A 23427-nucleotide genomic window follows, 5' to 3' on the forward strand; every position below is an offset into this window, starting at 1 on the left:
AGGAAAGAGAGGCGACCTAAGAGAGAGTAGCACAGAGGGAGGCAGAGAGGAGGAAATTTTAGTGGGAGAGTTTTACTGAGACAGGTTGCAGAGAGAACAAGCTAAATAAAGGTGAGACAGAATGAGCCAGTAAATGAGAAGAAGCTAGAAAATTAGAACAGTTTGCTAGAGTTAGTTTGAGGCCAAGTGGAGCAATTCAATCAGAAGCTTAGAAAATCCAGTTTGAATCAGTCAGCTTGGGGAGGAGTTTGAGACAGAACAGCTGAGCTGAACCAGCCAGTCAGAATTCATTCAGAAAGAGCTAGAAAGAGTGAGCTTATTCAGCAGTAAGCCACTGAGGCTGAAAACATTCTAGGCCTGGATTATATTGTAAAGAGGTTAGAGGCTTATAGAGGCAATAACCTTTCAAGACAATCACTTCAGGTAATAAAAGTAACATTTACAAAGCTCAATAAAAATCTGAGACTGTGACGTGGATATGCAAATTGCCACTGAATCAAAAGTAAGGTAACTATAATCATCGCTCTGTGAGGAGCAGCAGGGTATGTTCCAGGCTTCCTTGGAAAGCAGCATGAAGGGACTACCAATGCAGCACCCAGCTGGGCACACAAAGCAGACTCTAAAATGATGGCTAAAATGTGCCAAGGGAATACCTACATCCTCACACTCACCCTTCATCCCTCCAAGTGGAAATGCTCACAGGTGCAAGAGGATCCAAACATGTATATTGAGGATGCAGGGGTTGAATAAAAGGGTTATTATCTTTAAAACTCTTCATACTAAAAGGTTATATTCCAATTCTTTTCTGGCTTCTTGACAGGTTTCTACCACTTTTCAAAAGGAGAGAATTTCTACAAAGGACCATAAGTTATTCACATTCCCAGGACAGCTCAAAATCAGCCAGTCCCCACTCAATAACCTGCTGATCATTCCTAATCTCTTAAATATTCTCCATTAAATATGAACAAATACCTAAGGCCATCATGAGGACTCCCTATTACAGTGAAGACAAAGACAAACAAAAGCTACACTTGAAGGATCCAGGGACAATGGAGAGTCACACAGGAAGAGATACTGAATTCTAGAGAAAATAACAATATGTTCCCTCAGACAAGATATTCAAGGTAGAGAGATGTCTTTGACAGTGTTAGGAATATAGGGCTAGAGAGATGGCTCAGAGGTTAAGAGCACTGGCTGCTCATCCAGAGAGCCTGAGTTCAATTCCCAGCAATGATATGGTGGCTCACAACATCTATAACATGATCTGATGCCCTTTTCTGGCATGCAGGTGTTCATGCAAGCAAAGCACTGTATACATAATAATAAAAAGACAGATCTTTTAAAAGGTTAGAAATATGATGAATGACAAGCCCATTCAAGAGACTGGATGACAAAGTTAAATCTCCCTAGAAGTATCCAAGAAATGAGAAGACATGAAGTTAAAAAAAAATGAAATAGCAGGATATGGATGAAATCTGAGCTGCCAGTGCTCAAATAGCGCAGCAGACGTAGGTGGAGAGGAAGAGATTACCAAGAAGAAAAGAGGTCAAGAAACATTGCAAAGTGTTCTGGCCTAAGGCACCTGATTGAGGTGGCAAAGGGCTTATATCAATAGTCATCAGTTTCAGACTATGGAGCTGGAAAAAAAAATGTCACGAGAGTTATAAAAGGATGACAGGCATTAGAATATTAATTCTAGTTCCAACTTTGAGACAACGTCTTCAAAGGGTGTAGTGAAATTCTCCTCTACAAAATAACGTGTAGGAATTTAAACAGGAAAGGTGAAGACAGGATGCACCTCCAGTGAATATTTATGAGCAGGATAGAGGCAAAGCAAGGTGGTGGTGGTGGTGGCTCATCCTTGCAGTAGCAACACTTGGAAGACTGAAGCAGGAAGATCATGAAGAGTTTGAGGCCAGCCCATGCTACATATCAAGACCCTGTCTCAAAAAGAAAAACAAAGGAGGGATGGAGAGATTGCTCAGTGGTTAAGAGCACTTGTTGCTCTTGAAATGGACCTGGATTCATTTTACAGCAACCACATGGTAGCTGACAATATATGTAACTCCATTCCAGGGAGTTCAACACTCTTTTGTGATCTCTGCGTGCACAAGACACACAAATGGCACATATGCATACATTCAGATAAAACACTCATACACATATAATAGATAAAAGATCTGGAAAGAAAATAAGAAGGAATTAATGAATAAAAAAAAAGAAAGGAGTCAGGAAGAAGATGAAGGAAGGAAATAGGACAAATTTATAAGGAAAAGAATGATAATGAATTCCAAGGAAATGACCTAGAGGTTCACAGTTGAGAGGCATGGGAGCGCATCAGACAAGAGAAATAGGCATCCCCTGGGCAACAATGAAGTTCATGACCTGTGGTGAGGGATGTCACCCTCCCAGATAGTGAGGGACTGTGCAATAGCCAGAGACACAAAGACAGTCAGTCAAATAGGGAAAGAGAGCAGCATATTAAATCTGAATTCTGTAACAAAGAATAGCATGATTCTGTGGTATAAAAAATTTTATGCTCATGCAAATATAAATAGTAAACTTTGTATATCACTCAACACTAAAGTATTAAAAACTAACAAGACACATAGGCCAAAAAAAAGAAAGAACTGAAAACTGTCTCTGAAAGCAGGAAAGGGAGTAAGAGAAAACTTAACATATTTTCACTTTTGCAATTTCCTGTGGAAGCTACTTTGATAAACATGAAAAAAAAATATCAGCCTTGAAATTATTCCATCTCTTTGTGACCCCTGTAGACCCCTTGAAACCGGAAGCATCAAAATAGTCCTGAGGAAGGACTCAGCACAAGGGTTGAAGATTCAGAGAGCCCATTAATGTGTCTCAACTTCATTAAAGAAGTGTCTCAAGTCCCACTTGGGACTTTAAATGGACCAGAGGCCACAAGAGTCAAAAATCATACTGGCAGACCAGTCACCACATCTTCTAATTTCCCTATTAGCCTTCTGTACTTAAGGGAGCATTGTTCCTCCCAGAGAGAAAAATCTGAGCCTCATTTCCAGGTGAAATTTGAACCTAAAATATCATCAAGGACTGGAATACTCACCGGCCCATGAGGAAATGAGGCAGCGACATTAAGAAACACCCTAGGCCCATAACTGCACATCCAACACCAATCATGATAGGTCTGTGCAGCTTTGTTCCGAAATAACTCACGAATATAATCAACAAAAGGTTTCCTAGGAAGGAGAATGAGAATGCTTGTTTCAGTGAAGTATTAGCAGCTCTTAGTCAACAGCCTCTCCAGCAGTCCAACTCTAGTGTTCAATGTTTAACAAGCACCTTAAGATTCCAAGATGGTGGCACCCAGTGTGTATTGTGTTTAGGAAGCAGAGGATCAGAGGTAGTGAAACGGACTGCGCCCCAACCCCTATTGCAGCCAGACATACCCCAGGTATGGGAGTCAAAACCTCTGAGCACCCTGCACTCTTCTGAACGCTGGAGTGAGTGAAGGGCCCCTGGAGAATAGAGGATCGGCTCAGCTAAACCGGTGAGTGAACAGGCTGCTGAATTTCAACGACCAACTTAGGGACTTCTCAGTCCTTCTCACTCCAAACAGTTGAGGATGATCAGAACCAAGGCCCCCTTACCCCGCATCACGGCTGGACTGACCCTGAGTTTAAGAGTAACAAACTTCAAGTACCCTGCACCTTTCCAAATACTGGAGCCAGTGTTCAGGCCTCCTGGGGAACTGGGGCTCTGCACAGTGGAACCGGTGAGCAAACAGGCTACTGAATCCAATTCACTGACTTGGGGGCTTCTCAGTCCAACAAAGTTGGGGAGGATCAGAACCACCACCCACCCCACCCACCCCACCCACACCCACCACCCATTGCAGCAGGATGTCTCCAGTTTCAGGAGTCACAGACTTCAAGCACCCTGCACTCTTCCGAATACTGGAGTGAGTGCAGGGCCTCTGGGGCACAAAGGATAGACACAGTGAAAACTGCGACCCTCAAGAATAGAATTTGGATCCCAGATACAGCACTCTGGCCTCCAAGCCACTCTTCTACTCTCCTGCTGATCTCTGTGAGGAGACCAAAGAGTCAGAGGAATCCTGCTGAATCCTGGATGCTGGAGGGCAGACCTCAGACTAAGTTCCAGGAAGACAGTGTCCTCTAAGCCAATAAACCAAGTAGCTTCCTTCTGAAGGAACTCACTCCCTGGACTGCCACCTTAGGAAACCTGAGCACACTCAGCAGATGCCTAATGGAACGGGTAAGAACAGAGTCAACAAAAGCCAGGACAGCATGACTCCACCAGAAATCCCAAACAACAGACACTCGAATGCAGCAGAAACCTCAGGAACATGACCTTAATGTGATGATTGTGCGGTTATTTGAGAAATATAAAGAGGAAATGAACAGATCCTTCCAAGACCTACATCAAAATATGAACAAACATATAGAGGCCATTGAGGAAAAACTGGAAAACACAATCAAACAGCAGAACAAAATGATTAAAACTGTTCAGGACATGAAACTTAGAATCAAGTAAGAAAACACAAACCGAAAATCTCTTGGAAATGGCACCCTCAGAGAAGTGATCAGGAACCGTAGAGGTAAGCATTACCAACAGAACTCAAGAAAGGGAGGAGAGAATCTCAGAGGCTGAAGACACAATAGAGGTAAGCATTACCAACAGAACTCAAGAAAGGGAGGAGAGAATCTCAGAGGCTGAAGACACAATAGAGGTAAGCATTACCAACAGAACTCAAGAAAGGGAGGAGAGAGTCTCAGAGGCTGAAGACACAATAGAAGAAAGTGATACATCTCTCAAAGAAAATATTAAAACAGAAAAATTCTTAACACAAAACATCCAAGAAATCAAGGACATCATGAAAAGACATAACCTCAGAATAATAAGGATAGATGAAAAACGAAGATGGCAGGTTCCAAGGACCGGAAAATATTTTCAAGAAAATCCACAGAAGAAAATTTCCCCAACCTGAAGAAAGAATGACCTTGAACATACAAGAGGACTATAGAACGCAGAATAGATTAGACCAGAAAAGAAATTCCTCCTGCCACATAATCAAAACACTAAATCTACAGAACAAAGAAAAGATAGTAAAGGGAAAAAGGCCAAGTAACATATGAAGGCAGACCCCCTAGAATCACACTTGACTTCTCAACAGAGACCATGAAAGACAGAAGGGTCTGGGCTAATGTCAGACAGACATTAAGAGACCAACCCAGACTACTATATCCAGCAAAACTTTCAGTCACCACATTTGGAGAAAACAAGATATTCCATGACGAAACCAAATTCAAACAATATCTATGCACCAACCCAGCCATACAAAAGATACCACAAGGAAAAATCCAGCCCAATGAGGTAAACTACACCCAAGAAAATACAGGATATAGATAATCTCACAGTAGCAAAACCAAAAGAAAACAGGCACAGCCACACACTATCACCACCAACTCCACAATAAAAGGAACTAACAATCTTTGGTCACTAATCTCTCTCAACACCAATGGCCTCAACTTCCAAATAAAAAGACACAGAATAAAAGGATGTCTACAGAAACAAGCTCCAACATTCTGCTGCATCCAAGAAACATACCTCAGCAACCAAAATGGAAACTATGTGAAAGTAAAGGGCTAGAAAAAAGTTTCCCAAGCAAACAGATCCAAGAAACAAGCTGGAGTAGTCATTCTAATATCTAGTAAAAACAGATCTTCAATTAAAATTAATCAATAAATATTGGGAAGGGGCTGGAGAGATGGATCAGTGGTTAAGAGTGCCACCTGCTCTTTCAAAGGTCCTGAGTTCACTCCCCAGCAACCACATGGTGACTCACAATCATCTATAATGGGATCTAATGCCCTCTTCTGACCTGTAGGTGTACATGCATACAGAACGCTGTATACATAATAATAAAAAAAAATCTTTAAAAAGAAATACTGGGAAGGACACTTCATTCTCATCAAAGGAAAAATCCACCAAGAGGACATCACAATCCTGAATATGTATGCCCCAAGTATATGGGCACCTGTATTTGTTAAAGAAATACGTTTAAAGCTTAAATCGTACAGCTATCCCAAAACATTAATAATGGGAGTCTTCAACACCCCACTCTCACCAACAGACAGATCATCCAGGTAGAAACCAAATAGAGGAATAATGAAACTAAAAAAGGTGATGAATCAAATTAATCTAACAGGCATCCACAGAGCTTTTCACTCAAACATAGAACCTTCTCCAAAATTGACCGTATAATTGGTGACAAAACAAGCCTCAACACATACAAGAAAACTGAAGTAATCTCCTGCATCTTACCAGGCCACCATAGACTAACGCTTAACTTCAACAGCAATAAAATAAGAAAAGGCCTACACACACGTGGAACCTGAACAATGTTCTATTCAATGACAACTGAGTCAGGGATGAAATAAAGAAATAAGTTAAAAACCTCCTAGAATTCAGTGAAAATGAAGGCACAACATATCCAAACCTATGGGACACAATGAAACCAGTGCTAAGTTAAAACTCATAACACTAAGTGCCTTCATAAAGAAATTGAAGACATCTCATACAAGCAACTTAATGGAACATCTGAAAGCCCTAGAGAAAAAAAGAAGCACACACATCCAAGAGGAGTAGAAAGCTGAAAACAATCAAACTCAGGGCTGAAGTCAAAAAATTAGAAACAAAAAACACAATTGAAAGAATCAATAAAAACAAGAGCTGGTTCTTTGACAAAATCAACAAGATAGACAAACCCTTAGCCAAACTAACTAAAAGGAAAGGTAGATTATCCACATTAACAAAATCAGAAATGAAAAAGGAGACATAACAACAGATACTGAAGGAATCCAAAGAATCATTAGGTCTTACTTAAAAGCCTATATACCACAAAATTTGAAAATCTAAGTGATATGGACAACTTTCTTCATAAATTCTACTTACCAGAGTTGAATCAAAATCAGGGAAACAAATTAAGCAGTCCTAGATCACCTCAGGAAATAGAAGCAGTCATCAAGGGTCTCCCAACCAAAAAAAAAAAAAAAAAAAAAAAAAAGGCCCAGGGCCATATGGATTCAACACAGAATTCTACCAGGCCTTCAAAGAAGGGATATTACCAATACTCCTCAAATTATTCCACAAAATAGAAACAGAAGGAACATTACCAGACTCATTCTATGAAGCCATAGTCACCTTAATACCTAAGCCACACAAAGACTCAACAAAGAAAGAGAATTTCAGACCAATTTACCCTATGAACATTGATGCAAAAATACTCAATAAAATACTCGCGAATTGAATACAAGAACATATCAAAAATATCATTCACCATGACCAAGTAGGCTTCATCCCAGGCATGCAGGGGTGGTTCAATATATGGAAATCCATCAATGTAATCAAGCAATATAAACAAACTGAAAAAAACCCACATGATCATCTCCTTAGATGCTGAAAAGCATTTGACAAAATCCAACACCCATTCATGTTAAAAGTCTTGGAGAGAGTAGGGATAAAGGCACATACCTAAACATAGTAAAGGCAAGCCTATATACAGCAAGCCTATAGCCAACATCAAACTAAATGGAGAGAAACTTAGTTCCACTAAAATCAAGGATAAGACAAGGCTGCCCACTCTCTATATATCATCTCAATATAGTACTAGTCCTAGACAATTAAAGGAGATCAAGGGAATACAAATTGAAAAGGAAGAATTCAAAGTATCACTATTCACAGATGATATGATAGTATACATAAGTTACTCCAAAAGTTCTACCAATGAACTCCTACAGCTGATAAACACCTTCAACAAAGTGGCTGGATACAAAATCAACTCAAAAAACTCACTAGCCCTCCTGTATACAAATGACAAATGGGCTGATATATTAGGGAAACTATATTTTTCACAATAGCCACAAAAGACAAAGTATCTTGGTATAACTCTAACCAAACAAGACAAAGACTTATATGAAAATGACTTCAAGTCTCTGAAGAAGGAAATTGAAGAAGATATCAGAAGCTGGAAGGATCTCCCATGCTTGTGGATTGGGAAAATCAACATAATAAAAATGGTCATCATACCAAAAACAATCTACAGATTCAATGCAATCCCTATCAAAATACCTACACAAATTTTTACAGACAGACAGAACAATTCTCAACTTCATATGGAAAAACAAAAAAACATAGAATAGCTAAAACAGTCATGTACAATAAAAGTCTTCCAGAGGAATCTCTATCCTTGATCTCAAGCTGTACTATAAAGCAACAGTAATAAAACTGGCGTGGTACTGGCATAGCAACAGGCTGATCGCTCACTCAACTGAAGTGAAGACCCAGAAATAAATCCACACACTTATGGGCACTTGATTTTTGACAAAGAAGCCAAAACCATACAATAGAAAAAAGATAGCATCTTCAACAAGTGGTGTGGTCTAACTGGGTGCCTACATGTACAAAAAGGCAAATACATCTATATTTATTACCTTGCACAAAATTCAAGTACAAGTGGATTAAAGATCACACATAAAACCAGACACACTAAATTTGTTAGAAGAAAAAGAGGGGAAGAGCTTTGAATTCATTGGCACAGGAGAAGACTTCCTGAACAGAACACCAATAGCTGAGGCTCTAAGATCACCAATTAATAAATGGGACCTCATGAAACTGAAAAGTTTTTGTAAGGCAAAGGACACTGTCAACTGAAAAAGGGAAAGCCTACAGATTGGGAAAAGATCTTCACCAACCCTACATCCGACAAAGGGGTCATATCCAAAATATTTAAAGAAATCAAGAAATTAAAGACCACAAAGCCAAATAATCCAATTAAAACTTGGGGTACAGAGCTAAATAGAGAATTCGCAACAGAGGAATATCAAATGGCCGAGAGACACTTTTTAAAAATGCTTAATGTCCTTAGTCATCAGGGAAATGCAAATCAAAATGACTCTGAGATTCCATCTTATACCTATCAGAATGGCTAAGATCAAAAGTTCAAAAAGCAGAAAAAGAAAGTTAAAAAAACAAAAAGAAAAACTCAAGTGACAGCACATGCAGCAAGGATGTAGAGAAAGGGGAACACTCCTCCATTGCTGGTGGGAGTGCAGACTTATCAACCACTTTAGAAATCAATCTGGCACTTTCTCAAAAAATTGAGAATAGTGCTATCTCAAGACCCAGATATACCACTCCTAGCCATATACCCGAAAGATGTTCCACCATACAACAAGGACATTTGCTCAACTATGTTCATAGCAGCTTTAGTCATAATAGCCAGAATCTGGAAGCAACCTAGATGTCCCTCAACTGAAGAAAAGATAAAGAAACTGTGGTATATTTACACAAGGAAATACTATTCAGCTATTAAAAACAAGGAAATCTTGAAATTTGCAGGCAAATGGATGGAACCAGAAACGATCATCCTGAGTGAGCTAACCCTGACCCAGAAAGACAGGCATGGTATATATTCACTTATAAGTGGATATTAGCCCAAAATAGATCTCCTCTAAGAGACTCCACCAAGTGGGGAATTGAGACAGATACTGGGACTTGAAGCTGGACTCTGGGCTGAGCATTGAGAGTTGTAGTGAAGAGTCAGGGGATGGAAGGTTCAGGAAGGAGCAGGTGCTCCACTGGGAGAGCATCACGCCTATAGATCTGGACCCAGGGGGCCTGTACAAACGGATGCACCAACCAAGAACCATGCATGAAGAGAACCAAGACACCCTGTGCAGATGTAGCAGATGGACAGCTGATGCTCCACGTGGAGAGGGGACTTCTGCTGAACCTCTGACATGCCCTCTGGTGCCCACGACTTGGTCACTGCCCCTTGGCAAGACAGCCTTGCAGGCACACAGAGGAAGGGGATGTAGGCTACCCTGATGAGACCTAATAGGCTGTGGCCAGACAGTAGGGTAGGAGCCCCCACCCCAATCATAGGTCTAGGGGAGAGGAATAGTGCCAAAGAGGGGGTGTGGGAATGGGAAGAAAAGAGCAAGGGGATAACAATCAGGCTAATGTGACTGAATTATAATAAATATAATAGACATTAGAAAGCAACCACCTTAATACAAGGATGGTTGCTTAGGATGTTTTGTGTGTTGTTTTAATTTGTAAAGCAATTGTGACACTGAAGGAAGGTTCTCCTCCACTCTGGAGAATACTAAAGCTCTATTCAGGATTATCCTGCCCTTGGAACACACACAGAAATAAATTATTTCAGAAGAATCAAATACATGAGTAAGTTTTCTACAAACTACATGCTTTTAGTTTGGTGAGAATTGTTTTTCCTGTTCATATTGTACATAAAGGAAAGATGAGAAAAATGTAACACTCTTCATTAATGACTTAGCATACCTCTAAGTGATTGTAAACATTTGAAAGATATATGAAGCCTTTGTATTTCTTCCAATTCTGTTTCTCTCTAGTCTGCTATCAAAGTAGAAGATACTTAGCACTCTTCTGAATGGTGTATGCCCTACCTCTGTCTTCAGATTACAACCTGACTCTGTCATTGAGGTCATCATGCAGAAGGTAATGTCCCAGGACATCCACTCTTTCACTAAAGTAATAGCAGCTCTTAGTCAACAAAAGCAGCTGTCGGGTTCCAGCCTGCAAGTCACCTCTGACTTCCTTCATGCCTGCTCTATGCAAATTCAAAGGGATTCATGTTTTTTAACTTACTATTTAAAAACACCTTTATTGTTCAACATGACCAAACTGGATGTCTGTTTCTATTGTCATTTCTTTCTTTACACCAGGTAATACTGTTAGCAGAGAGATGGGAAGAGACCTAACCCTCCAGCTGAGTGTTAGGTCTACATTGCAGGAGTCACAAAGTCAAACCAAAAATGTGTCTTTGTGATTTCGAAGACAGCTTGATTCAAAGAAACTCATTGAGAAGCCCTGTTCTGACCAAGAGGCCTTCGATAAACCTGTTTAAGAGTCGAAAAACAAGTGGTGCCTAGAGGCGTAGACTGCCTTTCCCCAGAGACTGGAAGGCCAAGAGAGGGAGATTACATGACCAAAGTCCGCCTGGGCTACAGAATGAATTCCCCAGAGACTGGAAGGCCAAGAGAGGGAGATTACATGACCAAAGTCGGCCTGGGCTACAGAATGAATTCCCCAGAGACTGGAAGGCCAAGAGAGGGAGATTACATGACCAAAGTCGGCCTGGGCTACAGAGTGAATTCCCCAGAGACTGGAAGGCCAAGAGAGGGAGATTACATGACCAAAGTCCACCTGGGCTACAGAATGAATTCAAAGCCAGCCTGGGCAACTTAGTGAGACTTCCTCAAATATAAAGTAAATAAAGTGGCTGGGAATACAGTGGGAGAATGCTTGGCTCATGTGTGTGAGGATTCAGGCTCAATCACCACACACCAGAGAAGAATTGAAAAGAACCAAATATATAAGTACATGCTCTACAAATCACATATTTTTAGTGCTCATATTATACTTAAAGGAAAGATCAGAAAAATCCAACTCTTCTTTAATAACTTAGCAAATCTCTAAGTGATCATAAATACCTGAACATTATTTGAAGACTTTGCTTTTTCTGAATTCTATTTCTCTCGAATCTGCTATCTAAGTAAAAGAGACATTGCAGTATTTTGAACAGCTTGTGCCCCACCTGTATATCCTTAGTATGCTATTACAGCCTGTCCCTGTTGACAAAGTCCCAGTCATTGAAGTCACCCCACAAAAGGCAACGCCCCAGCACACTCACTGTTAAAACGTTCTATGCAACTCTGTCATCTTTGGCTGTACCACCATGAACGCACAGGGACTTCTCTGAAATATCTACTGGTTGAAAAGAAAAATATTCCCTCCTCACATGAGGTTGAGTTCACCTTTTACATTGCCTTGCTGTGTCTCTCATATAATTGGTGGGAAGGTGTGGGGAGATAGGTACAAGGTGTTACTCAGCCTAGAGCCAGGTCACTTGCAAAACTGACTGGGGAAATGGCCACTAGGTGCTACTTTCACTGGCCAATGTGAATTGCTTCCTCTCACAACTATTTCTACTTAAGACTTCCCCTTAAGGCACCTGCAGCAGCCAGTGGTGGTATAAATAGTTCTATTTTCTACTTTAAACAGGAATTTCCAATCTATAATCCATGGAGTTCACAGAAATTAGAGTTTTCTATGATCTTGGGTGAAAATTATTTTCAATAGTCATTAACTGATCATTAGCATTTCTGTTCATGGCAAAGTAGAGAGCAATAATAAAGAGAGCTGCCATGATGTCTCCACCCATCAAAACATAAAAAGTGGTATATGACACTGTAGCTGTTGTAGATACTACAAAATGACATGGAACCAATAATTATCTACTTAATTGTTGGCCTTGCTCTGGAGCTACTATGTATTCAAATGTTAATTATTTTCACCCCAAAATCCTTACTGTCCTAAGGGCAAATTCTCATGTATCCAAAGTGATGTTCTGTGAACCTGGCCTCGCAAATTATCCATGATTGGCTAACAAAGTTACATGTGGCCTGGGCCAGGCAGAAGAAAGGTAGACAGGGGGAAGTTTTGAGGGCTTGTGGGGCTGCATAAGGACCCTGAGGAGAGGAATGAGGGAGAAAAGAGCAGGCTGCCGTGAGTTGGCATGACCAGGAGCATATGGCCAGTAACAGTTTGCTCTGAGGACTGGCCTGATGGAACGGAAGCATCCCAAATGAAAGAGATGCAAATATTCATGAGGATTTTGGATTGGAAGCAGACAAATAACTTAGAGTGTTGATATCTACCCATCCCTAGTGTTTTAAGGCTTATTATAAATCTTACAAGTTTCCGTGTCTTTTATTTATAAAATAGTGGGTAAAGAAATAATTCCTGCAGTATTAATAACCAGCCTTAATTAATATTAATAGACTAATTCATTACATTTACATATCTGGTTTATAAATAACTGCTATATAATAACTTCATGTATTAATATATGAAGACTATTTCATTATTTTTTACCTTATTAAAAAGCAAACATATTCCTGTCTGACAGGATAGTTAAATGTTCTGATAACTTTACTTAAGTGTAATTTACTCCCTCTTTACCTACATAGTTTAATAGTTTTGCAAGTAAAATATTATCCTAAAATCATGAGTCCTTAAGCATAGAAGGTCAATATCCTCTTCCAAACCCACACTGGTTCTCTGCCATCTGGGTTATAAATGACATACTCCAGAGCAAGCCAGAGCCTTTACCCATTTCTCCTCCCTGTACATCTCTCCAGGCTCAGGTTCTAACAACTTCCAACTTCCCATCAAACTTGGCTGACTCCATCCCCACACGGATCATTTGATGCTTCACCCTCTGTACAAATCCAGCCTTCACATTCACCTGTCCATTTCTCCTCCTGGAAAACCTTTATTCCTTCGGAATACTGTCACATTTAACACTACTATTTCCCATAGGACTTTGGATAACCAATGTCCCACACTTGCTGCATCTAACACATAGCCCATGAGTGAATCTGTGTGGGGTCCATGTAAGGCATTCATCCTGACTCCACTGAAGGCCTAGGACATGGGGGCAAGAGGAAGCACTGATGAGCTTGACCCTGGGAGACAGGGCTGAGCATCCTCGGTGTGAGTGAGCTTCTTCTCAATCCTGATTTTCTTTGCTGTTTTGATTAAATACATTAAAGGCAATTTCACCATGAAGGAAGTAAAAACTATGATTCAACTAGAGAAGAGAGACACCAAGGCTTCCAGGTCACTTTGAGTATAGAGGCAAAATTTCTCTCAGTCCCTTTTTGAACTCTCATATCCTAGTTCATCACCCAAAAGCAGGATTGAAGTTCATCCGCTCTTTTCAGCAATCGTGTCTGACATACTCTGACACAGGAGAGCTTCTGCATCTTCCTTGGTAAGTAGCAGTAGAGAGCCATCAACATCACAGACTCAGTAGGGGAAAAGAAACATTTGTTCTCTCCTTTGGACACAAGTTCCTCTAGGCTCCCACAGCAACCTTCTAAAATACCAAGGAAAAGCCCTTAACTTCTCTTTGGCTTAGCAAATGATGCTGGTAGGACCCTGCTGTTTGAGGCTGCAGTCCCCCCAGTCTGGATAGCCACTCTGAGCACAGCATTAGGTGCAGGGATTCCCTCTCCCCAGCAGGGCCCCCTATTCTCTGCCTGACTCCATCTGAAGAGTGTCTTTAGACATAGATGCTCCTAACCACATTTGATATATGGTCCTTGACAGAGCTCCCTGCTAGCTCTCCCCTCCCTCCACCTATAGGATAATTAGTCACTGTGTTCCCACTCATATGATAGGACCATGCTGCCAAAGTAAAATAAGCATTCTTTAAGTGCCTGGTTTCAATCCATTATGACTGTCTATCCTAGAAGCCCCCCACCCACTCCCCAAGGACCATATAGCTTTTGTTCTCCCAGATTAAAGTTGAACTAGCTCCTGAAGTGGTTCCAGGAGTGTTAGATCCCTATGTCTCACCTTCTGCTCCTCCTGCCTTGGTGGGCTGGTAGCCAACAGCCCCCCCAAGGAAGAGGAGAACCACAAAATGATAGAACTAGATATTAAAACTCTAAATCTTCTGCAACACCCCAGGGAAAAAATAGAAAGTGTCAGGCTGTGTGGTAATAATTAGCTGCCATCATGAGGATAGTTAAATAAGCAGCTTCTTCATATCACGCCAGGCTACTCACTCAACATGAGGAAGCATGTAACACAGTCAGATTATACAGTCTAATGCAGGAACTAAAGAGAAAAGCATCAATATATAAATAAGTAAATGTAAAAATAACTCACCAATCTCAAAGCTCCCATTGATTAATCCAACTATTGATGTGGGGATGTTAAATTGTCTCTCTATCTGTGTGAGCATGGAATTCATATAAATTCCTGATAGTGACTTGGATACATATGCCCATGTTAATGCCAACAAAAACATCTAGGAAGAAGAGTGTTTAAGGAAAAATGAGAACTTCACTTTATGATTAATTTCTGATTATATATCAGACCTTGACTGGCAAAAGAGCCTTCCCTTAAAGGTGGAAGATTGTATCCATCTCAAACAGCCCATGAGCATTTAAGAAACTTTAACATGTAGTCTCTCCTCTGTCTGTACCAGCATCCTCACTCTAGCAAAGCAGAGTTAGAACAGTTGCTTGGTAGTATGAGCGTTGTAGCTAGGTATGGCTTTGCTCTTTTGTCAGTGTGCCTTCTTCATACAAGAATACATGGAGTTGCTCAACGTAAGGCACAGCTATTGATGGGTCTTCAGCATTGTACTGCTATCTGCAGGACAAGTACTGTCCCCTTTGAGAAAGGCAAAGGACAGAACACAGAATTACACAAGGCTTTGTTTCTGCAGCCAGCCTACTCTGCTCCCTCAGCATGAACGACAGGTTTCTGGATGTCCTGGGCCAGTTTGAAACTTTGACCTCTTTTTCTGCTTTCCTGGGCACAGCAGGCTACATTCTCACTGCTGGCGTCAGTGGCCACAGCAAAGTGACTTGTGAATTTTATTCTTTCTGGTTGAAAATTCTCTGTAACATTTTATCTCAGCAGCCCAAGAGGTGTTCATGGCATAGAAACCCAGGGCAGAATGTTTTAGGGGTCCCTCTGGTGCAGCATCAAGGGTGGCTGTGTACTGATAAGATCCCTCACTATCTGCATGTGACTAATAAATTCACTTTCAGTGATGTAGTGAATAAACTTCCTGTTGCCCTCAAATTATTTTTCAATGGCTGGTTGATGGCAAATGTCATCATCCCAGCTTCTGAAACTTCTGTATTATCTCTTCCAAAATAATATGCAAATTATACTGTGTTATATTAGTATTTACTGCTTATAAACTCATTGGGATAAGTACCAACTAACTTGGTGAACCAGAGCAAAAACATACGCAAAACTAATTAGGAAATGTAAATACAAATTTCAGTATGGCTGAAAAGTACTCTATGACTATAAGACAGTATAATTCCATCTCTAGACATCTGTCTTCTAATTTTAAATTCCATTGAGGTGACGTTCTTTCTTCCAACTACAACTCTTTCAACGATGTGATTGACAATTGATAATTTTCACTTGCATTGTATAATCTAGATCCTGTATTTAAAAGTAAGGTCTACCAAAAAATCATACTTGGGAAGATCATTTATTCTATTTGTGTTTTGAAGAAGAAAGATAAATAGGTAGTGGGCCCACTGCTGTTTCTATAAAGTGTTTGGTCCTGTGAAGAAAGCAAAGCCAGTGGCCGTGATGCTTCAGGTCTACTGTATGTGTAACGCTAATCCTGCAGCCTTTTTACCTGAGCACTGCAAAGTCTGAAGCAAACTCCTTTGGAGCAGTCTTTTCATGCTTCCTAAGGAACTTGTCTTTTTTCTATTAATGTCTTCCGTCCTTTCATTTGTGCATATGTGTATGTTCATGTGAGATAAGTTCATGTATGTCTATGCACACAAGGAGACCAGAAGACAACTTCAAGTATAATTCTTCAAGTGGTTTACATTTTTTCTTTATTTATTATTATGTGTACAGTGCAGTCCAGAAGAGGGCATCAGATCACATTATTGATGGTTGTGAGCTACCATGCAGTTGCTGCAAATTGAACTCAGACCTCTAGAAGAACAGTCAGTGCTCTTAACCTCTGAGCCATCTCTCCAGTTCTATACATTTTTTCCTTTAAAACAGGGACTTTCGCCTGTCTGAATTTACACAGGAGGCAAGGCTGGCTCATCTGAGAGCCCCTAAGCATCTGCCTGAGTGCATCTCCCACACATTGGGATTACAGTCACATGTCTCCATGTCTAGTATTATGAAGGCTTCGGGGACACTACTTAGGCACTCCTACTTCTAAAGCAACTACTGTGTGACCAAGCTAAACCTCAGCCCAATAAGGAAGTTTTTCTCTCTTTTCTTTAATAATTTTTATTGATTAAGTTTATGGTTTGGCACTTTCATAAATACCTGGTGTGGTCTGATTCTTTCTTTCCTCCTCTGCTCTCCCCATTTCTTTATCAACGCCCTGGTCGCTAGTTGTCCTTTTACAAAGTTCATGGGTTTTTTGTTTGTTTTGCTTTGCTTCGTTTTGTTTTGCTTTATTCGTGTAGCTTACCCAGAGTCTTCTGTGTAGACACTGGGTTAGAACTAAGCTTTGGTGCCTGGTAAGGTCACCAGTGTATGAACAACTAAAAGCCATGAAAGCCATGATTTTCCCTGTCCTCGGAGACTTTTCTTAATGATTATATATTTTTAATTTAGGAGACAGGAGCATCAGTCTGGCACTGTGTACACATTTGAGCACCCTAACAGTCTTGAAAGTCCTAAGTTCTAAAAAGGAGAGAAATCTAATTACTTCTAAACAATTACCTCTAACTCTTGACTTATGAACTCATGGTTTTACTCTTTTTCCATAAAATTCACATCAATATCTACTCTTGTAAAACTCCAAAGTACCTGTGGCGGTTTGATTAGGAATGGTCCCCATAAGTTCATAGAATTGAAAGCTTGGCCACTAAGAACTGGTGTTTTTAGGAGGTATGGCCATGCTGGAGCGGGGGTGGTCTTATTGAGTAAGTATGTCATGGAGGGTGAAATTTGAAGTATCAGATGCTTCAGCAAGGCCCATTGTCACTCTCTGCTTGCTGCCTGCCAATCTAGATGTAGAACTCTTGGCTCTTTCTCTAGCACCAGCCCAGCCTGCATGCCACCATGCTACCTGCCATGTCGATAGTGGACTAACCCTCTGGACCTGTGAGCCAGCCCCAATTAAATGTCTGTCTTCATAAGAGTTGCAGTGATCATGGTGTCTCTTTACATCAAGAGAAACCCTAAGAGATTAAGCAAAGATGAACTTTGAAAAGTGGTGTTTTTAGATGCCTGATGACTTTTCTGTAGAAATGTTATCAAGTCTCATAACTAATAATCACAACACTCAGCATCACTTCCGGCTTTGAGGCTGGAGTTGCAGCAGTTAAGCGCACTGGCTGCTCTTGCTGAGCCCTGCGTTCAGTTCCCAGCAACCACCTAACGGCTCAAGGCCACTTTTAACTCCAGCTGCAGAGGATCCAGCACCTGTTGGCCTCCAATGATACAAGACACATAACTGTAACACCAGCATATATGAGGGTAAATGTATCCATATATATAATAAACATAAATTTAAATAAATTAAAACATCTTAAATGCTGAGGAGGAGTTATAGATCACAGATAGAGGAGTTGCAAGATGTGTATTAGTGACAGGGTCTAATCCACCTTATTAGTAGTATAGGATAGCCCCTAAGGGTGAGCACACATACACAGAGAGAGAGAGAGAGAGAGAGAGAGAGAGAGAGAGAGAGAGGAGGACAGAGTCACAGACAGACAGAGGCAGAGAGCTCTCATAGTGATTTATTTTTATCTTAAAAGATAGAACTACCTATACAAGTTAATTGTTAGTTGATCAAATCATGGTAATATCAATTACTAGTCTATTTTTGTCACAAGAATATATGTCTTAGGTGCAACAGATAGATATGATTCTAGAGAAAGCTAAGGCAAAATAGTTAAATAAGGTCTTCAAAAACCTCAGAGATATACATAATATGGCATTTTAAAATGTTTTTATTATTTTAAAGATTCATTGAGAGTGAGACAGGGTAACTCCTGGCAACACCCAGCCTACCTCGAAGAAGATGATGAGCATCACTGAACCTCCTTGTGGAGATGGCTTTAAATGGAGCATACAAGCCACTGGGCAAAACGTCCTCGTTCCTACCACAGACAGAATTCTGCCTTAAAAAAGGGCAAGTTTGGATGCAAGCAAAGTTGAAGACCAAACTCTGCCAAGACAGGGTAAGCAAATCCTCAATAGCTCCTGCCTCACAAATATGTCTGTGCAGATACACTGGGCCAGAAGGCTGAAGATGATGCTCCAACGTTATAGAGAGTTTTGAGTGACTGTTCAGGCAGCAAACTGTCTCTGTCATCTTCTCATTTGGGAAGCTTAGTTGTTTAGGGGTTAAGATGTTTTTTAGATCTAATAGATGTTTTAAGTTGATAATGACAAGATACAATAGAGATTGATTTACATCCAGAATTTTAGATGCACCAAGATAGAAAAGATGTTTTCTTCAAGACTGTCAAATACAAATAGCCAAAACACTAAGAATGTAACTTTTATATAAGTCCTGATTGTTTCATGGTTCTTCTTACTGTAGGTAGTTTGTTATATGTGTGTGTGTAATATATACAAAAATAAAAAATGTTTAATTTAAAAAAGGGAAAAAAAGAAAAAAGGTAGAACTACCATTAATTACCCTTTTAAGATGAAAAATACTGAAGTATAAACAGGTTGTATAAATTATACAAAATGGCACATATAATAAGCATCTGTTGAAGGTTAAGCCAAGGGACCTGGGCTCCTCAGAAACATGTGAGAATTGGAGGGAAATGTGAGCAATTTTGTTTCCAATAATTCATACATCATTGCAGGTAAAAGCACTTTCCAGGGGCTGATTCTGAGCCTCTCTTTTATTTTAATAACATTCCACTATATGTGAATAAAGGGAAAATGAGCATTTAATAGCATGATTTAGGAGAAAGCAGCGTAGAGAGAAAAGTTTGAGAGACTGCAGAAATAAGGGCAGTGCTCACATTTCCTGGGTTAATGTAGGTTCACATTGTGCTATGTAAAGATGCCTTTGGAGCTATGAGAACAGTGGTTGTCTCTAAAATACTTAAAACCACCAAAGCAGGAAACAGAGTTCTTTTTTTCAAAACAAGGTTGCTCCGTGTAGCCTTGGTGACCTGTACTTGCTTTATAGACTGGGCTGGCCTCAAACTCATAGAGATTTGCCTGCCTCTACCTCCCTGAATGCTGGGATTACACCGTGCCCAGCGAAATACAGTTTTCTTACAAAGACTGACTGACTGTGTTGCCAAATCTTGAGGAAAATATTTATCTAACCAGGTCATGAAGTCATCTTTGCATATTAGTCAACAGAATGCTTCTGTCAGGGGAACTGTTTCCTAGCTGTGACCCCTGACCTTCTGTCAGGAACCCCTGAAGGCTGAGCACTGGATTGAGCTGTGAGCTCAGACTGAACTCCACCACAACATAATGCACACCTAGAATATTTTAAACTCATCCTCCTTTAAAACTCTCTAAATCACTGGTTCTCAACCTTCCTAATGCTTGGACCCCTTAATATAGTTCCTCATGTTATGGTGAAATCAGCTATAAAATTATTTTCATTGTTACTTCATAACTGTAATTTGATACTGCTATGAACTGTAATGTGAATACAGTACAAAATAAACAACATATTGGGTAAAATATTTCTGTGTTGGAAAACTTCACGTAAGCTGAGCAATATCACAAGCAGTGTTTGTTTTAAAAGACTTTCATGCGTATATGCATGCATACACAGGAACAGTCCATACCTTGATCTTGGAAAAGCATCTGACCCCGTGGGTCACAACCCTTTTCTCCGATTCTTCCATGTTGTCCTTCTGATTGTTTCCAGATGTCTGTGCTTTAAGTGTCTGACTGCTGTCTCTGCAAAGAAAAAGACAGTTATTATTTAAATTATTTATTGAACTATAATAAGTCATTTTTAAAGGCGAAACAAAAAACAAAAAGAAAAACATAACAACAACAAAAACTCCCTTAGGCCTAGAGTATCTTAGTCAGCTTAGGGATTCTGTTGCTGTGATAAAAATACCAGGACCAAAAGCAACTTAGAAGAAAAGGGTTAAATTAACTTACAGTTCTACATCACAGTTCATCACTGAGGAAAGTCAGGGCAGCAACCTGGATGCAGAGACCAAGGAGGAGCACTACTTCCTGCTTTGCTCCTCAGGGCTTGCTCAGCCTGCTTTCTTATGCAGCTCAGGACTTCCTGCCCAGTGGTGGTAACACCCACTGTGAGCCAGGCCCTCCGACATCAATCATCAATTGATAAAATGCTCCACTGGCTCAACCATAAGTCAATTTCCTTGGGACATTTTCTCAACTGAGGTTCCCTCTTCCCAAATGACCCTAGCCGGTGTCAAGTTGGTATGAAACTGGGCAGCACCACTAGAAGGTGGCTCCATGAGTGGTGTTTGACTCCTAAGCTTTGGGTCCTTCGTTTGATTTCTTAGTAATTAAGGAAAAAGCTGAGCTTCTCTGCACTTGCTTGTAACCACAACACTGGGAGAACCCAGACAGCAGGATCGCTGCGGTCACTCTAACCTAATGAACTACCAACAGCTTTAGTGAAGAGACCCCACCATAAAACAAAACGTAAGGGGGAACATTCTACAGAAAGACATTCAGCTTTTACTTTGGGCCTCCATAATGCTTCATAATGATGCATGTGCACGTGCGCGCGCGCGCACACACACACACACACGCACACACACACACACGAATATGAACAATTTAACCCGCACCTGGAATGGTACATAAAAAAAAGTACCTATGAAGTTGTTGTTTTTTGTTTTTTGTTTTTTTTTTTTTTTACTCCGTCTGATCCTGTGAATAAGTGGATAGGAAAGGATTGGGTTTGATTGATTTCAATGGAAAAAGCCAATGTTAACAACAATGCTTATTCTTCGATGGTATTAAAGACAGTCTCAGAGTTCGTTAGACTCTGACCTTAAACTAATGACAATGTGGTTAAAATAAAACTTCTCATTCCTTCAGTAAAAGCAAATGAGACCCAGTGATCCCCTTTGAATTCACTTGAAGGCTGTTGCCTTCAAGAGTGGGAAGGCTGTGAACAATCAATTGTGCTAACTCGCTACCTTCAGACCAGCCAATGGCGCATGCCTTTAATCCCAGCACTCAGAGGCAGAAGCAGGTGGATTGGCCTGAGTTCGAGGCCAGCCTGGTCTACAAAGTGAGTCCAGGATAGCCAAGGCTACACAGAGAACCCCTGTCTCAAAAAACAAAACAAAAACAAAAAACAAAAGAGTGGGAAGGCATCTGTGGAGTTTGTACTAAACCTCTACCTCACTGAAGCACAGGCTGTCTGACCAGGCTTCCTTCTAGAGTTCTTTGAATTCCAAAACTTCTCTGGAATTTCAAGAAGAAAGACACTTTCTGGGGCGCTGTTGATTCACGGAAACCTGGGAAGACACAAAATTTTAGGCACAAAAGAAGTAAGTAAAAACAACAAATAAACCTATGATCTGAGGAAGAATCCAACAATTCCAGATTTTAAAATGTGGGGTTTAGGAAAAGACCGGAGCCCTAAAGAGATCTATTCACTGCTGTTTGTGAGCTGCATGTAATTCATGGGCAGACATGTCCCTGTGCATAGGTGACACCTAGGTCTGAGCATTTATATGCAATACAGAAAGGTGACTTGAGCCCTACTCAACAGTGCGAGCCCCACAAACTGTCTATTTGATTCTTGAAACCAGGATATTTTTCATAACCATCAAAGTGTTTAATTCCATATTTATTCTAGGGAATCTATTTCAACATACCTGTGTGATTTCCCAGCTCTGTCCACACCACTAATTTATGGACACCCTCTGAGCAACGTCCATTTATCAGGTAATCCAGAATGGCTCGAAGTTTATAAAACATTTAAAACATTTGCCAGAGTTCCCAAACCCAGCTGCCACACCCAGAGATTATATAGGACTCTGATTCTCCTTACTGCCTTGCGGTTACAACAAATACTTACTAAACACCTACGATGTGACAGTCAGTGCATGAAGCCCACAATTCAAGAAAGAACAAGACAAGCTTGCTGTTCTGTAGAAAAGTGAAAGCCTTTGAGAAAGTTGCTTTGACCCAGACCCTATAGAGCCTATACTTCTCCTGGGAAAGATAAATTTGAAAAGAAGTAAATACATGTCACCAAGATAGAACAGGGCCAGGTAGTCTGACGTACAAGTTACTTATTATAGAACTATAAAAGAAACATTCATAGGATATGAATGAAAATTATACTGTCAGCTCCTTCCAATCAGAAATAAAAGGAGACAATACTAAATTCTATATGTTAAGCCAGAAATGTATAGACAACCAGACATCAAGAACTCTTGGAAGTTCTGAGTAGACATATGAATGAAACCCCCAGACTCATGGCTCCCACATAAAACCTCAAGCCCACTTAACTTCCTGAGAGGACTTGATACTGATTTTGGAAATCATGGTAGAAGAGGCTGATTTGTAGGGGAGAGGAAGCTCATAAACTAAATCTACACCAAACATAGATGAAACATCAAATTCTCAACTCTCCTTACCTGCCTCTGTTTTTCTCACTCACAGCGCAGTCTCTCATTAGCCTTTCTTTCTTCTGCTCCTCCTTGCCCATGCCCAAACCCAGCTTGGTCACCCTACCCATAAGTAAGAAAGAACTTACTCCTCTCCTGTGTCATAGCTGTCTTCATTTTCTTTAGTGGCTTAAAATATAGCCATGCTATATTTTTTTTTCATTTTTTTTTTTACTGCCAAGAGAAACTG

The 23427-nt window shown here is 40.4% G+C and overlaps 1 protein-coding gene across 1 annotated transcript in view; it reads right to left on the reverse strand.

Annotated features, from left to right (window-relative positions):
- Positions 1–20629, reverse strand: part of LOC127197591 (solute carrier organic anion transporter family member 1A5-like) — a 45882-nt gene extending 25253 nt beyond the window's left edge. Inside the window, exons 1-3 of the mRNA XM_051155537.1 lie at positions 20406–20629; positions 14785–14926; positions 3086–3218 (exon numbers count right to left, since the gene is read on the reverse strand). Of these exons, the coding sequence (XP_051011494.1) occupies positions 3086–3218; positions 14785–14926; positions 20406–20612 (482 nt within the window). The 5' untranslated portion in view covers positions 20613–20629. The remainder of the gene's footprint in view (positions 1–3085; positions 3219–14784; positions 14927–20405) is intronic.
- Positions 20630–23427: the final 2798 nt, after the last annotated feature.

The sequence above is a fragment of the Acomys russatus genome, chromosome 13, assembly GCF_903995435.1.
Source record: "Acomys russatus chromosome 13, mAcoRus1.1, whole genome shotgun sequence".
Taxonomy (NCBI): Eukaryota; Metazoa; Chordata; class Mammalia; order Rodentia; family Muridae; genus Acomys; species Acomys russatus.